We start from the raw sequence: 16,571 nt of genomic DNA on the forward strand, positions 1-16,571 counted from the left end.
GGCAGTGGGGCCGGGCGGGGGCTGTTGTGCTGGGGGTGGGAGCCGGGGGGCAGTGGGGCCGGGCGGGGGCTGTTGTGCTGCAGGTGGGAGCTGGGGGGGCAGTGGGGCCGGGCGGGGGCTGTTGTGCTGCGGGTGGGAGCGGGGGAGGCAGTGGGGCCGGGCGGGGGCTGTTGTGCTGCGGGTGGGAGCTGGGGGGGCAGTGGGGCCGGGCGGGGGCTGTTGTGCTGCGGGTGGGAGCTGGGGGGCAGTGGGGCCGAGCGGGGGCTGTTGTGCTGCGGGTGGGAGCTGGGGGGGGCAGTGGGGCCGGGCAGGGGCTGTTGTGCTGCGGGTGGGAGCCGGGGGGCAGTGGGGCCAGGCGGGGGCTGTTGTGCTGCGGGTGGGAGCCGGGGGGGCAGTGGGGCCGGGCGGGGGCTGTTGTGCTGGGGGTGGGAGCCGGGGGGCAGTGGGGCCGGGCGGGGGCTGTTGTGCTGCAGGTGGGAGCTGGGGGGGCAGTGGGGCCGGGCGGGGGCTGTTGTGCTGCGGGTGGGAGCGGGGGAGGCAGTGGGGCCGGGCGGGGGCTGTTGTGCTGCGGGTGGGAGCTGGGGGGGCAGTGGGGCCGGGCGGGGGCTGTTGTGCTGCGGGTGGGAGCTGGGGGGCAGTGGGGCCGAGCGGGGGCTGTTGTGCTGCGGGTGGGAACTGGGGGGGGCAGTGGGGCCGGGCGGGGGCTGTTGTGCTGCGGGTGGGAGCCGGGGGGCAGTGGGGCCGGGCGGGGGCTGTTGTGCTGCGGGTGGGAGCTAGGGGGGCAGTGGGGCCGGGCGGGGGCTGTTGTGCTGCGGGTGGGAGCCGGGGGGGCAGTGGGGCCGGGCGGGGGCTGTTGTGCTGCGGGTGGGAGCCGGGGGGCAGTGGGGCCAGGCGGGGGCTGTTGTGCTGCGGGTGGGAGCCGGGGGGCGGTGGGGCCGGGCGGGGGCTGTTGTGCTGCGGGTGGGAGCTGGGGGGGCAGTGGGGCCGGGCGGGGGCTGTTGTGCTGCGGGTGGGAGCAGGGGGGGGCAGTGAGGCCGGGCGGGGGCTGTTGTGCTGCGGGTGGGAGCCGGGGGGCAGTGGGGCCGGGCAGGGGCTGTTGTGCTGCGGGTGGGAGCTGGGGGGGCAGTGGGGCTCAGCGGGGGCTGTTGTGCTGCGGGTGGGAGCCGGGGGGGGCAGTGGGGCCGGGCGGGGGCTGTTGTGCTGCGGGTGGGAGCAGGGGGGGGCAGTGAGGCCGGGCGGGGGCTGTTGTGCTGCGGGTGGGAGCCGGGGGGCAGTGGGGCCGGGCGGGGGCTGTTGTGCTGCGGGTGGGAGCCGGGGGGCAGTGGGGCCGGGCGGGGGCTGTTGTGCTGCGGGTGGGAGCAGGGGGGGGCAGTGAGGCCGGGCGGGGGCTGTTGTGCTGCGGGTGGGAGCCGGGGGGCAGTGGGGCCGGGCAGGGGCTGTTGTGCTGCGGGTGGGAGCTGGGGGGGCAGTGGGGCTCAGCGGGGGCTGTTGTGCTGCAGGTGGGAGCCGGGGGGGGCAGTGGGGCCGGGCGGGGGCTGTTGTGCTGCGGGTGGGAGCAGGGGGGGGCAGTGAGGCCGGGCAGGGGCTGTTGTGCTGCGGGTGGGAGCCGGGGGGCAGTGGGGCCGGGCGGGGGCTGTTGTGCTGCGGGTGGGAGCCGGGGGGCAGTGGGGCCGGGCGGGGGCTGTTGTGCTGCGGGTGGGAGCCGGGGGGCGGTGGGGCCGGGCGGGGGCTGTTGTGCTGCGGGTGGGAGCCGGGGGGCGGTGGGGCCGGGCGGGGGCTGTTGTGCTGCGGGTGGGAGCTGGGGGGGCGGTGGGGCCGGGCGGGGGCTGTTGTGCTGCGGGTGGGAGCCGGGGGGCGGTGAGGCCGGGCGGGGGCTGTTGTGCTGCGGGTGGGAGCTGGGGGGGCAGTGGGGCCGGGCGGGGGCTGTTGTGCTGCGGGTGGGAGCAGGGGGGGGCAGTGGGGCCGGGCGGGGGCTGTTGTGCTGCGGGTGGGAGCCAGGGGGCAGTGGGGCCGGGCGGGGGCTGTTGTGCTGCGGGTGGGAGCCGGGGGGCGGTGGGGCCGGGCGGGGGCTGTTGTGCTGCGGGTGGGAGCCGGGGGGCGGTGGGGCCGGGCGGGGGCTGTTGTGCTGCGGGTGGGAGCCGGGGGGCGGTGGGGCCGGGCGGGGGCTGTTGTGCTGCGGGTGGGAGCCGGGGGGCGGTGGGGCCGGGCGGGGGCTGTTGTGCTGCGGGTGGGAGCTGGGGGGGCAGTGGGGCTCGGCGGGGGCTCTTGTGCTGCAGGTGGGAGCCGGGGGGCAGTGGGGCCGGGCGGGGGACATTGTGCTGCGGGTTAGCGCCAGGAGGGGGTGGGGCAGGGAATGTGGGAGGCGGGGGGGTACAGCCAGGCCCTACCCCAGAGATGGCCGCATGTGACTTTTTCATTTTTTCCCTTTGCCCCAGAGGTTGGCTCTCCCGGACGAAGTTCTGGTGAGTGGGGGGCATGGAAGGGGGTCTGCCCTGTGGGGGCCCGGTGAGGGGGCAGGCGCTGTCTCTGCCCTGTGGGGGTCCTGCAGGGGGTGGACATTGGCCCTGTCCTGGGGGACTGCCGGTGTTGTCCCTGCCCTGTGGGGGCCCTGTGGGGGCAGGCGCTGTCCCTGCCCTGTGGGGGCCCTGTGGGGGCAGGTGCTGTCCCTGCCCTGTGGGGGCCCTGTGGGGGCGGGCGCTGTCCCTGCCCTGTGGGGGTCCTGTGGGGGGGGCGGTTGCTCTCCCTGCCCTGCCCTGCCCTGCCCTGTGGGGGCCCTGCGGGGGCAGGCCACGGGCTTTGCCCATCTGACTCCTCTCTGCCCCAGCCGCTGGTGCCGGCGGCTGAACCGGCAGCTGCGGAAGAGGTGCCGGCTGGCCGTGAAATCCGTTTCCTTCTACTGGATGGTCCTGCTCCTCGTCTTCCTGAACACGCTCACCATCGCCTCGGAGCACTACAACCAGCCCGCGTGGCTGAGCCAGATCCAGGGTGCGCTGCACACAGGGGCCCTCCCAGCTTGCAGGGGCAAGGCCGGATGCCTGGGTTCTCTCCCCAGCTCTGGGACAGCAGTGGGGGCTGGTGGTTAGAGCAGGGGGGTGCCTTGGTTTTCTCCAGACCCTGGGAGGGAACAGTTGGCCTTTCCCCAGCCTCAAAGGAAGCAGCTGTTGGGTGTCCCCTGCCCCGGGACCGCCCCTGTTGCTGTGCCGTGCCGTGCCGTGCCGTGCCGGGGTGAGCCAAGCCGTGCTGTGCTGGGGCCAGCCGAGCTGTGCCGCGCCGTGCCAAGCCGCGCTGTGCTGTGCTGCGCCATGCCGGGGCGAGCTGTGCTGTACCGTGCCGTGCCATGCTGGGGTGAGCTGTGCCGAGCCGAGCCGAGCTGACCCGTGCCGAGCCGAGCCGAGCCGTGCCGAGCCGTGCCGAGCCGAGCCGAGCCGAGCCGTGCCGAGCCGAGCCGAGCCGAGCCGAGCCGAGCCGAGCCGAGCCAACTGGTGGTCCCTGCCCACAGCCTATGCCAACAAGGTGCTGCTGTCGTTCTTCACGCTGGAGATGCTGCTGAAGCTGTACAGCCTGGGCCTGCAGGTCTATTTCGTCAGCTTCTTCAACCGCTTCGACTGCTTCGTGGTGTGCGGCGGCATCCTGGAAAGTGCCCTGGTGGAGCTGCAGGTCATGGAGCCGCTCGGCATCTCCGTCCTGCGCTGCGTCCGCCTGCTGCGCGTCTTCAAGGTCACCAGGTGCTGGGGGCCGGGCGGGGGGCGCTGCCCATGGGGCAGAGCATGTGGGTCTCACCCCCCGGCATGGGCGTCACACGGGCTGAGGGGGGGGTCGGGCGGGGGTGTGATGGGGTTCAGGGGTCCCCCTGCACTGCACCCCGTCCGCTGGCAGGAGTGACTCTCACTCAGCAGGCACAACAGGAGGTTTATTAGGCGACAGATGCCCAGTTTCTCCCAGGAGCGACAGCACAGCAGCCAGGGACAGTCCTTCCAACCCGTCCTGGGGAGAAGACCCCGAGGGGGGCCCCTCTGGGGTGTAGCTTCCCCCTCCTCAGGCTGGCTGCCTTCCAGCTCCTCTTTCCCCGCTTCCTAACTGCCGCCCCCGATTCAAAACCCAGCTCAGCTCCTCCCTGCTCTTTGTTCAGGCAGAGGTGTCACCTGCCAGTTGTAGCCCCAGGGTCACCCTTAGCCACTGGGAGCTGCTGCTTGTCTCAGACATCCAGCCTGACTCACACATGCACTCCCCCCACTCCATCACATCGGGCCCTGCCCATGGGGCAGAGCGTGTGGGTCTCACCCCCGGCACGGGCGTCGCATGGGCTGAGGGGGGCCGGGTGGGGGCACTGCCTGTGTGGCAGAGCGTGTGGGGCGCAGCTCCAGCCATGGGTCTCACCCCCAGGCACTGGGCGTCGCTGAGTAACCTGGTGGCCTCATTGCTGAACTCCATGAAGTCCATCGCGTCACTGCTACTGCTGCTCTTCCTCTTCATCATCATCTTCTCCCTGCTGGGGATGCAGCTCTTCGGCGGCAGGTTCAGCTTCGACGAGACCCAGACCAAGCGCAGCACCTTCGACACCTTCCCCCAGGCCCTGCTCACCGTCTTCCAGGTGACCCTGCGCCCCCATAACCCCCTAGGGACCCCCTGCGACCCCCCCACCTTCGACACCTTCCCCCAGGCCCTGCTCACCGTCTTCCAGGTGACCCTGCGCCCCCATAACCCCCTAGGGACCCCCTGCGACCCCCCCACCTTCGACACCTTCCCCCAGGCCCTGCTCACCGTCTTCCAGGTGACCCTGCGCCCCCATAACCCCCTAGGGACCCCCTGCGACCCCCCCACCTTCGACACCTTCCCCCAGGCCCTGCTCACCGTCTTCCAGGTGACCCTGCGCCCCCATAACCCCCTAGGGACCCCCTGCGACCCCCCCACCTTCGACACCTTCCCCCAGGCCCTGCTCACCGTCTTCCAGGTGACCCTGCGCCCCCATAACCCCCTAGGGACCCCCTGCGACCCCCCCACCGTCGACACCTTCCCCCAGGCCCTGCTCACCGTCTTCCAGGTGACCCTGCGCCCCCATAACCCCCTAGGGACCCCCTGCGACCCCCCCACCTTCGACACCTTCCCCCAGGCCCTGCTCACCGTCTTCCAGGTGACCCTGCGCCCCCATAACCCCCTAGGGACCCCCTGCGACCCCCCCACCTTCGACACCTTCCCCCAGGCCCTGCTCACCGTCTTCCAGGTGACCCTGCGCCCCCATAACCCCCTAGGGACCCCCTGCGACCCCCCCCACCTTCGACACCTTCCCCCAGGCCCTGCTCACCGTCTTCCAGGTGACCCTGCGCCCCCATAACCCCCTAGGGACCCCCTGCGACCCCCCCACCTTCGACACCTTCCCCCAGGCCCTGCTCACCGTCTTCCAGGTGACCCTGCGCCCCCATAACCCCCTAGGGACCCCCTGCGACCCCCCCACCTTCGACACCTTCCCCCAGGCCCTGCTCACCGTCTTCCAGGTGACCCTGCGCCCCCATAACCCCCTAGGGACCCCCTGCGACCCCCCCACCTTCGACACCTTCCCCCAGGCCCTGCTCACCGTCTTCCAGGTGACCCTGCGCCCCCATAACCCCCTAGGGACCCCCTGCGACCCCCCCACCTTCGACACCTTCCCCCAGGCCCTGCTCACCGTCTTCCAGGTGACCCTGCGCCCCCATAACCCCCTAGGGACCCCCTGCGACCCCCCCACCTTCGACACCTTCCCCCAGGCCCTGCTCACCGTCTTCCAGGTGACCCTGCGCCCCCATAACCCCCTAGGGACCCCCTGCGACCCCCCCCACCTTCGACACCTTCCCCCAGGCCCTGCTCACCGTCTTCCAGGTGACCCTGCTCCCCCATAACCCCCTAGGGACCCCCTGCGACCCCCCCACCTTCGACACCTTCCCCCAGGCCCCTTGGGACCCCCGGGACCCCCTAGGGACCCTGCATTGCCCTGCGCTGCCCCCAGATCCTGACCGGCGAGGACTGGAACGCGGTGATGTATGACGGGATCATGGCCTACGGGGGCCCCCACTTCCCCGGCATGCTGGTCTGCGCCTACTTCATCATCCTCTTCATCTGCGGCAACTGTACCCGCCGCGCACGGCCGTGGGGCAGGCTGGGGGTTGGGGCCGTGGGTTGGGCTGGGGGCCGTGGGTCGGGCTGCGGGTCGGGCCATGGGTCGGGGTCTGGGGGGCTATGGGGCGAGGGCTGCTGGGGGGCAGCGGGGGTAGTGTAACGTATGGGGGTTTCTGTGGGCACAGCTGAGAGCCAAACTGGGCCCAATGCCTCCACCCGGGGTACCACAGCCCTGGGGGGTCCTGCACTGCAAGGCGCCAACCCCGGCCCCAGCCCCGCCCCTCGCACGCTCCAGCCCCCCGTGTGCCGCCCCCCGCCCAGCCCAGCCCAGCCCAGCCCCTCGCACGCTCCAGCCCCCCGTGTGCTGCCCCCAGCCCAGCCCCGCCCAGCCCAGCCCCTCGCACGCTCCAGCCCCACGTGTGCCGCCCCCAGCCCAGCCCAGCCCAGCCCAGCCCCTCGCACGCTCCAGCCCCCCATGTGCCGCCCCCCGCCCGGCCCGGCCCAGCCCAGCCCCTCGCACGCTCCAGCCCCCCCGTGTGCCGCCCCCGGCCCCAGCCCAGCCCAGCCCCTTGCACGCTCCAGCCCCACGTGTGCCGCCCCCAGCCCGGCCCAGCCCAGCCCCTCGCACCCTCCAGCCCCCCGTGTGCCGCCCCCGGCCCAGCCCAGCCCAGCCCCTCGCACGCTCCAGCCCCACGTGTGCCGCCCCCGGCCCGGCCCAGCCCAGCCCCTTGCACGCTCCAGCCCCACGTGTGCCGCCCCCGGCCCGGCCTGGCCCAGCCCAGCCCCTTGCACGCTCCAGCCCCCCAAGTGCCGCCCCCCGCCCAGCCCAGCCCAGCCCAGCCCCTCGCACACTCCAGCTCCCCGCGTGCCGCCCCACGCCCAGCCCAGCCCAGCCCAGCCCCTTGCACGCTCCAGCCCCACGTGTGCCGCCCCCGGCCCAGCCCAGCCCAGCCCAGCCCCTCGCACGCTCCAGCCCCACGTGTGCCGCCCCCGGCCCGGCCCAGCCCAGCCCCTCGCACGCTCCAGCCCCACGTGTGCCGCCCCTGGCCCCAGCCCAGCCCCTCACATGCTCCAGCCCCCCTTGTGCCGCCCCCGGCCCCAGCCCAGCCCAGCCCAGCCCCCTGTGTGCCGCCCCCGGCCCCAGCCCAGCCCAGCCCAGCCCAGCCCCTCGCACACTCCAGCCCCCTGTGTGCTGCCCCCAGCCCCAGCCCAGCCCCTCGCACGCTCCAGCCCCCCTTGTGCCGCCCCCGGCCCCAGCCCAGCCCAGCCCCTCGCACGCTCCAGCCCCCTATGTGCCGCCCGTGTGCCGCCCCCAGCCCAGCCCATCCCCAGGTCCATGTGCACTTCGGATCTCAGCCCAGAGCAGGCCGGGCCGGCCCGTCCGTCCGTCCGTCCATCCCGCAGCATCTGAGCCCAGGGGCTGTTCTCTGTGTGGGGGAGCCCCGGCCTGCGAAGCGGGGTCCCCGGGCAGCTCTTGGCACCCGCTGGCTGCGGCGGATGGAGTCCCTGCTCTTGAGAAGGTCTCTGGAGAACACCCGCATGTCGGGGATGGGCGGGGCGGGAGCTTGGCGGCTCCTCAGCCTGGGGAGGGATCTCGGGTCAGGTCCCCTTTGGGGCGGGAAGCCGGAGCGCGGCCCCAGTGGCGCCTGGCCCTGAGCGGTGCCTGGCCACAGGCAAACTCCCCCCTGGTGGAGTTGAACCGAGCGTGGCCGCACCCGGCTGGGGCCTGTCCCGCAGGGCGTCACCTCCTCTCGGGGTCCCCCAGACAGCAGTACCTCAACTCCCAGCCCCGCGTGCACACCTGGGACAGAGGTTGCAATAACAGGTCCCCCAAAAATCCAGTAACGTCACAAGCAGACAGGGGGCTGGGATGGGAGTGGGGGGTGCTGGGGCAGGGGGCAGACGTGGGGCTGGTATGGGAGTGGGGGGTGCTGGGGCTGGGGGCAGACGGGCTGGGATGGGAGTGGGGGGTGCTGGGGCTGGGGGCAGACGTGGGGCTGGGATGGGAGTGGGGGGTGCTGGGGCAGGGGGCAGATGTGGGGCTGGGATGGGAGTGGGGGGTGCTGGGGCAGGGGGCAGACGTGGGGCTCGGATGGGAGTGGGGGGAGCTGGGGTTGCAATCAGAGGAGTGGGGCTGGAAGCAGGCAGTGGGGTGGGGGGCTCTGTGGGGTGTGTGGATTGGGTGGAGCTGGCCAGGGACCCCCACACACCCGTGTTCTCCTGAGCTTGCCCCAGACATCCTGCTCAATGTCTTCCTGGCCATCGCTGTGGACAACTTGGCTGACGGGGACAATATCAACAGCTCCAAGGAGAAGGAGAAAAAAAAGTGAGGGGCTGGACGCCTGGGTCCCTTCCCTGGCACTGGGTGGGTGGGGGGGTGGGGGTTTTGGCTAGGGGCCTGGACGCCTGGGTTCCTACGCTCGCACTGGGGGGTGAGGGCATTGGTATCACAGTATCACAGGGCTGGAAGGGACCTCAGGAGGTCATCGAGTCCAGCCTCTGCTTCAAGCAGGATCAACCCCCACTAAGTCATCCCAGCCAGGGCCTCGTCCAGCTGGGACTTAAAAACCTCGAGGGATGGAGAATCCACCACCTCTCTAGGCAACACATTCCAGTGCTTCACCGCCCGCCTGGTGAAGTAGTTTTTCCTAATATCTACACCTACACCTCCCCCTCTTCAACTTCAGCCCATTGCTCCTTGTTCTGCCATCTGACACCACTGAGAACAGTCTCTCTCCATCCCCTTTAGAGCTCCCCTTCAGGAAGTTGAAGGCTGCTATTAAATCGCCTCTAAGTCTTCTCTTCTGTAAACTAAACAAGCCCAAATCCCTCAGCCTCTCCTCATAGGTCTTGTGCTCCAGCCCCTTAATCATTTTTGTTGCCCTCCGCTGAACCTGCTCCAGCAAATCCACATCCTTTTTATACTGGGGGGCCCAAAACTGGGCACAATATTCCAGATGTGGCCTCACCAGTGCCGAATAGAGGGGAACAACCACTTCTCTAGATCTGCTCGAAATGCTCCTCCTAATGCACCCTGGTATGCTGTTAGCCTTCTTGGCTACAAGGGCGCACTGTTTACTCATATCCAGCCTTTCATCCACCATAACCCCTAGGTACCTTTCCATTGTACTGCTCCTGAGCCAGTCGGTCCCCAGCCTGTAACAATGCTTGGGATTCTTCCGCCCCAGGTGCAGGACTCTACACTCCTCCTTGTTGAACCACATCAGATTTCTTTTGGCCCAGTCCTCCAATTTATCCAGGTCCCACTGGATTGTCTCTCTACCCTCCAGTGTATCTACCTCTCCCGCTAGCTTTGTGTCATCCACAAACTTGCTGAAGGTGCGATCCAGTCTCTCATCCAGGTCATTAATAAAGATGTTGAACAACACCAGCCTCAGAACCGAGCCTTGTGGTCTCCTCTTCAAACTGACAGACATCCCGATATTGAGCCATTGACCACTATCAATTGGGCCCAACCGTCAAGCCAGCTTTCTATCCATTTTATAGTCCAAGGATCCAGTCCGTGTTTCCTTAATTTATGGGCAAGCATGTTGTAGGAGACCGTATCAAAAGCTTTGCTGAAGTCAAGGTATATCATATCCACTGACTTCCCCATGTCCACAGAGCTTGTTACCTTGTCATAGAAGCTAATCAGATTGGTCAGGCAGGACTTGCCCCTGGTGAATCTATGTTGGCTACTTTTGGTCACTTTCTCCCCTTCCAAGTGCTCCGTAATGGATTCCTTGAGGATTCCCTCCATTATTTTCCCAGGGATTGTGGTAAGACTTGTGGTAATTCCCTGGATTGTCCTTCTTTCCTTTTTTAAAGATGGGCACTACGTTTGCCTTCTTCCAGTCATCCGGTATCTCCCCTGATCACCAAGAGTCTTCAAAGATAATGGCCAAAGGCTCGCCAATGACATCTGCCAATTCCCTCAGTACCCTTGGGTTCATTAAATCCAGACCCATGGATTTGTGTGCATCTAGTTTTTCTAGATAGCTCTGAATTTGTTCCTTCCCCGCAGATGGCTGCCCTCCACCTTCCCATACTGCATTGTCTAGCACTGTAGTGTGGGAGTTGACTTTGTCCGTGAAGACTGAGGCAAAAAAAAAGCACTGAGTACTTCAGCTTTTCTTACATTGTCTGTCACCAGGTTATCTCCCTCATTCAGTAACAGCCCCACACCTTCTCTGATAACCCATTTATTGTTAACATGCCTGTAGAAACCCTTCTTGGTACCCTGCACATCCCTCTCCAGCTGCAGTTCCAATTATGCTTTACCTTTCCTGATTACTCCCTGGCATTCTCCCGCCGTATGTTTGTGCTCCTCCTTAGTCAACTGTTCACGTTTCCATTTCTTGTACGCATCCTTTCTGAGTTTAAGCTGACTAAGGATTTCCCTGTTAAGCCAAGCTGGTTGCCTACCATGTCTGCATTTCTTACTATTCAGTGTGATGGTTTGTTCCTGTGCCTTCAGTAAGACTTCTTTAAAATACTGCCAGTTCTCTTGAACTCTCTTCCCTTTCATCTTTGTTTCCCAAGGGATCCTGCACGTCCGTTCTCTCAGGGAGTCAAACTCTGCTCTCCTGAAATCAAGGGTCTGTGTGTTACTGCTCATCTTTCTTTCTTTTGTCCGGATCCTGAAATCTACGATCTCATGGTCACTGCAGCCCATGTTTCCACCCACTTCTATTTCTCCTACTTAGTTTTTGCCTGTATGTGAGCAGCAGGTCAAGCTGTGCACGGCCCCAGTCAGTTCATTCAGCACTTGTACCAAGAAAATAATCAAGTTATCCCCAACATTCTCCAAAAACTTCCTGGATTGTCTGTGTGCTGCTGTATTGGTCTCCCAACAAATGTCCGGATGATTAAAGTCTCCCATGAGAACCAGGGCCCGTGATTTGGAAGCTTCACTTAGCTGTCTGAAGAAATCCTCATCTACCTCAGCTCCCTGATCTGGCGCTCTATCGCAGACACCAACTACAGTATCACCTCTGGTACTTCTGCCTCTAAGCTTAACCCAAAGACACTCAAGGGATTTTCTCCCTCCTTATCCTGGAGCTCTGAGCAATCACACTGCTCCCTCACACAGAGCGCAACTCCTCCTCCTCTTCTCCCCCGTCCGTCCTTCCTGAACAGTTTATACCCTTCCATGACCGTGCTCGAGTTATGCGAATCCTCCCACCAAGTCTCCGTTATTCCAGCCACCTCATACTTGTTTGATTGTTCTTCCTGTTTGTTCCCTCAGCTTCTGGTGTTAGTGTACAAGCATCTTAAGAAGGGGCCGATTGGCCCACTTTCTCCTCTTCACCCAGGAAACCTACTTGATTGTTTCCTCCTCCCTCCCCACTTACCTCAGGACTTGTGTCACCGTCCCCTGATGAACCTAGTGTAAAGCCTCCTCACTAGGTTTTCAAGCCTGTTCACAAAGATGCTCTTTCCTCTCTTCGTTAGAGGGATCCCATCTCTTCCCAGCAAACACTGTTCACAAAAGAGAATCCCACGGTCAAAGAAACCAAATCCTTCCCTGCTTCACCGCCTGCGCTACCACACATTTACCTCTGTGATTCGATGCTCCCCACCCGGACCCCTTCCTTCCGCAGGGAGGGTAGACGAGGACACCGCTTGTGCACCGTATTCCTTGATCTTCCTTCCTAGGGTTACATAATCCGCCGGGATGTCATCACAGTTGCTCTTGGCTGTGTCATTGGTTCCTACGTGGAGAAGTGGGAAGGGGACTAGTCTGTGGGTTTGATTTTTGGCAGAGACTCTGTAATATCCCAGATTCTATTCTAGGTCCAGACGGCAGATGGACGACCCTGTCCCTCTTAGGAGGGGGTCCCCAGCCACCACCGCACATCTTGTCTTAGGGGGGTGGTCTAGGACCGTGCATCCCCATGCCTTAGAAACTGGGGGGGTCATCTTCTTATCCAATCCCTGTGAGGTATCAGCCCCAGGTATCTCCGCCGTCTCGCCTGTGGAGAGAGGCTGAAAGCGGTTACTTAACTCCACTGGAATTGGAGAGACCGGAACAGGTTTTCTCCTCCTGGAGGTAACATGCTTCCAGTTCTCCTTGTTTTGGGCAGCCAGCTGCTCCTGCAGTATTCTCTGTTGCCTTCCAGCCAGAAAGTCTTCACCCTCTCTGATGGGCCTGAGGGTTGATATTTGCACCTCAGGAGCTCTACCCTTCTCTTCCAAACCGGCGACCAGCTTGCACTTGGGACGTAGAAAGTCCTTCCTCTCGCCCGGGAGGGAGAGAAACGCGGCACAGGTCACGACCGCAGACTTGTCACCAGCCACATCACCGCCCACTATTGCCCCTCCTTCAGAGCGTTCCCCCACGTCTCCAGTGCCACCCCGGGGCACAAGGCAAACACCCCGTGCGAGAGGGGCGAGAGCCGTGGGGCGCCCCCCGCCCAGGCACCCTCGCTCTTCGCTGCACACAGGGTTTGCTGTGGCTGCCTTCTTGTAAGCTAGTACTTGGAGGGAGGCCGGGCTCTGGGAGGGCAGTGGGGGCTGGCACTGGGGGGTGGACTGGGCACCCGGATGCCTGGGTTCTCTCCCTTCTGTGCTCTAAGCCCCCCTGTGCCCCGCAGGCAGAAGGCGGCTGAAGCATCCCAGGGCAGTGGCAGCCAGAATGGCAGCGTGAAGGTAAGAAGTGACCGGGGGGGCAGCCCAGGCCCCCATAACCCCTCCCTACGCCCCTCCTCCATCTTGGATTGGCGCCTGCTGGCTGCTGCCTTCTGTCCTCCTACTGGCTGCCGTCCAGGGCCCTCCCCACCAGGAGGGGTCACCCCCGTCCCCCACCACCTCACACACCTGGCAGGAGGCCTACATGGGGGGATCCCATCCTGGAGAGGCTCTAGAGCATTGGGAGAGGTGCCTGTCGGGCCCTATGTGGGGGGATCCCATCGCTGGAGCCTGGTCCTGCCATGAGCACAGGCCTGGACTCGCTAACCTCTCGGGGGGCTGCCCCCTTTTACCATACTGTGATTGTGTGGTGGGAGGGGGCTGGAGACCCAGGGCTGCTCTCCCCCCAGGTGCCGTGTGGGGAGGACGAGGAGGAGGAAGAAGAGGAGGAAGGGAGCGAAGAAGGAGGTGGAGAGGATGGGCCTGGCTCTCCCCCCGGGGGCACTGGGCTGTGGCGTGTGGGGCTGAGTGGGGAGCAGGGTGTGGTGAGAGCCCAGATTCCTGGGTTGTCTCCGAGGACTGGGAAGGGAGTGGGGTCTAGTTGTTAGGGCAGGGACCCTGGGGGCCTGGACTCCTGGGTTCCAGGGGAGGGGAGGGCTGGGGGCCTGGACTCCTGGGTTCCAGGGGAGGGGCTGGGGGCCTGGACTCCTGGGTTCCAGGGGAGGGGAGGGCTGGGGGCCTGGACTCCTGGGTTCCAGGGGAGGGGAGGGCTGGGGGCCTGGACTCCTGGGTTCCAGGGGAGGGGAGGGCTGGGGGCCTGGACTCCTGGGTTCCAGGGGAGGGCTGGGGGCCTGGACTCCTGGGTTCCAGGGGAGGGGAGGGCTGGGGGCCTGGACTCCTGGGTTCCAGGGGAGGGCTGGGGGCCTGGACTCCTGAGTTCCAGGGGAGGGGAGGGCTGGGGGCCTGGACTCCTGGGTGCCAGGGCAGGGAGGGCTGGGGGCCTGGACTCCTGGGTTCCAGGGCGGGGAGGGCTGGGGGCCTGGACTCCTGGGTGCCAGGGCGGGGAGGGCTGGGGGCCCAGAGTCCCAGGTTCTGGGGGGAGGGCTGGGGCCCTGGGTTCTGGGAGGTGGGGCTGGGTGAGCCTGGCAGGCCCCTTGCCCCCTGCCCATGCATGTGTCCTGCAGGAGAGGAGGGTGACCAGGACAGCCTGGGCGAGTCCCACCTGGGCAAGCTGGAGGAGACGCCCAAGGAGAAGGTCCTGCCCATCCCGGCCGGCAGCGCCTTCTTCCTTCTCAGCAGCACCAACCCGTGAGTCTGGCCAGGCCCCTCCATGCAGGAATGGGGCAGGGACTGGGAAAGGGGCCTGTCCCCTCCGGGGGTGCTGGCTCCCACCTGGCCCAGGGCAGGGCCCGGCTGGCTCAGGGGCAGGGACTGGGAAAAGGGCCTGTCCCCTCCGGGGGTGCTGGCTCCCACCTGGCCCAGGGCAGGGCCCGGCTGGCTCAGGGGCAGGGACTGGGAAAGGGGCCTGTCCCCTCCGGGGGTGCTGGCTCCCACCTGGCCCACGGTGCAGTTCTGGTTCTCAGCTCATCTCTCCCTGCTGCCAGGCTCCGGGTGGGCTGTCACGCCCTGATCCACCACCACATCTTCACCAACCTCATCCTCGTCTTCATCATCCTTAGCAGCATCTCCCTGGCTGCCGAAGACCCCATCCGGGCCCACTCCTTCCGCAACACTGTGAGCCCCGTGCCTTCGCGAGGGGCCGGGTGCGGGTACAGCAAGTGGAGAAATGGGGCTAGCTGGGGTGGGTGGCAGGAGGCCACAGTGAGGGGCTTAGGAGGGGGATGGGGTAGGGGGAGGTGGGAGGGGGCACCATGACACTGGCTGCTGACTCCCCACTTGTTTCCCCCCAGGTGCTGGGCTACTTTGACTACGCCTTCACCTCCATCTTCACTGTAGAGATCCTGCTTAAGGTGCAACGGGAGTGGGGCGGGGAAGCCTGGGTCCATACCGGGTTCAGGGAAGGGTGTGGGGCCCAGTGGTTAGCACAGGCCTCGACTGACCTGTCTCCTGCAGATGACAGCCTATGGCGCTTTCCTCCACAAAGGGTCCTTCTGCAGGAACTGGTTCAACCTCCTGGATCTGCTGGTCGTGAGCGTCTCCCTTATCTCCTTTGGGATCCAGTGAGTGGGGCAGAGGGGCAATGCCCAGTGAGGGCAGGCGAGGGGGGCAGGAGTTGAATGGGGTGTGAGGAGATGGAATGAGGGGAGCCACAGTTAGGACGTGGCTTGGGCACAGGAAGGACTGGTGAATGCACTGGGATATGCTGGGAGGTTGTGGGTGCCAGAGGGATTGGTGGATGTGGTGGAATATGCTGGAGTTCAGAAGGATCGGTGGGTTCTGTGGGATTTGCTGGGTGTAGGAAGGATCGGTGGCTGAGGTGGTATGTGCTGGTGTGGGAAGGATTGGTGGATATGGTGGGATGTGGTGGGGTGGGAAGGATTGGTGGCCACCATGGGATTTGCTGTGTGTGAAGGATTGGTGGTTGAAGTGGGATGTGCTGATCTGGGAAGGATTGGTGGCTGCAGTGAGATATGCTAGGGTGGGAAGGATCGGTGGCTTCAGTGGGATTTGCTGGTGTGGGAAGGATCGGTGGCTTCAGTGGGATTTCCTGGTGTGGGAAGGATTGGTGGATGCTGTGGGATTTGCTGGTGTGGGAAGGATCGGTGGCTTCAGTGGGATTTCCTGGTGTGGGAAGGATCGGTGGATGCCGTGGGATTTGCTGGTGTGGGAAGGATTGGTATGTGTGGTGGGATTTGCTGGTGTGGAAAGGATTGGTGGATGCCGTGGGATTTGCTGGTGTGGAAAGGATTGGTATGTGAAGTGGGATTTGCTGGTGTGGGAAGGATTGGTGGCTGCAGTGGGATTTGCTGGTGTGGGAAGGATTGGTGTCTGCCGTGGGATTTGGTGGTGTGGAAAGGATTGGTGGGTGCTGTGGGATTTGCTGGGGTGGGAAGGATTGGTGGCTGCCGTGGGATTTGCTGGGCTGTGGGTGTGGGATGGATGATTCATGCGGTGGGACGCTCTGAAGTTTGTGATGAATTGGCGGTGGGACACTTGGCAGGATGTGGGGGACATTAGCAGGGCTGCTGGGGAGGATGGGTGGGTTCCAAGCACAGGATATCAGCTCTGTGGAGCTCCCCACAATGTCTCTGACCCCCACGTCCTCCCCCCAGCTCCAGCGCCATCTCCGTGGTGAAGATTTTGCGGGTGCTGCGGGTGCTGCGGCCTCTCCGAGCCATCAACCGGGCCAAGGGGCTGAAGGTGAGGGCGGGTGCAGGGGTGCAGCACTGGGTGCAGAGGTCTTCAGGGGACCAAGGGGCCTGTGTGATGGGGGCTGTGGGGGGGTTCCTGTGGGTGGCTGTGTGGCAGGGGTGGTGGGGGGTTCCTGAGGGGTCTGTGGGTGGCTGTGTGCCAGGGGCGGTGGGGGGTTCCTGAGGGGTCTGGGGGTGGCTGTGTGCTGGGGGCAGTGGGGTCCATGGGGGGGGTCTGGGGGTGGCTGTGTGCCGGGGGCGGTGGGGGGTTCCTGGGGGTGGCTGTGTGGTGGGGGCGGTGGGGGGTTCCTGAGGGGTCTGGGGATGGCTGTGTGCCAGGGGCAGTGGGGGGTTCCTGAGGGGTCTGGGGGTGGCTGTGTGCCAGGGGTGGTGGGGGGCCATGGGGGGGGGTCTGGGGGTGGCTGTGTGCCGGGGGTGGTGGGGGGTCCCTGGGGGTGGCTGTGTGCCGGGGGCAGTGGGGGGCCATGGGGGGTGTCTGGGGGTGGCTGTGTGCCGGGGGTGGTGGGGGGTTCCTGAGGG

At 65.7% G+C, this 16,571-nt stretch overlaps 1 protein-coding gene across 1 annotated transcript in view; it reads left to right on the forward strand.

The window, feature by feature from the left end:
• The window catches only part of CACNA1F (calcium voltage-gated channel subunit alpha1 F), a 56,616-nt gene that overhangs the window by 18,538 nt on the left and 21,507 nt on the right, over positions 1 to 16,571 (forward strand). The window contains 13 exon segments of the mRNA XM_075017590.1: positions 2,436 to 2,462; positions 2,825 to 2,985; positions 3,500 to 3,725; positions 4,384 to 4,591; positions 5,981 to 6,101; positions 8,326 to 8,416; positions 12,687 to 12,741; positions 13,131 to 13,206; positions 13,908 to 14,028; positions 14,325 to 14,454; positions 14,631 to 14,690; positions 14,794 to 14,900; positions 15,954 to 16,041. Coding sequence (XP_074873691.1) covers positions 2,436 to 2,462; positions 2,825 to 2,985; positions 3,500 to 3,725; positions 4,384 to 4,591; positions 5,981 to 6,101; positions 8,326 to 8,416; positions 12,687 to 12,741; positions 13,131 to 13,206; positions 13,908 to 14,028; positions 14,325 to 14,454; positions 14,631 to 14,690; positions 14,794 to 14,900; positions 15,954 to 16,041 — 1,471 coding nt within the window.

Source organism: Carettochelys insculpta, chromosome 22 (genome assembly GCF_033958435.1).
Source record: "Carettochelys insculpta isolate YL-2023 chromosome 22, ASM3395843v1, whole genome shotgun sequence".
NCBI classification, from domain to species: domain Eukaryota; kingdom Metazoa; phylum Chordata; order Testudines; family Carettochelyidae; genus Carettochelys; species Carettochelys insculpta.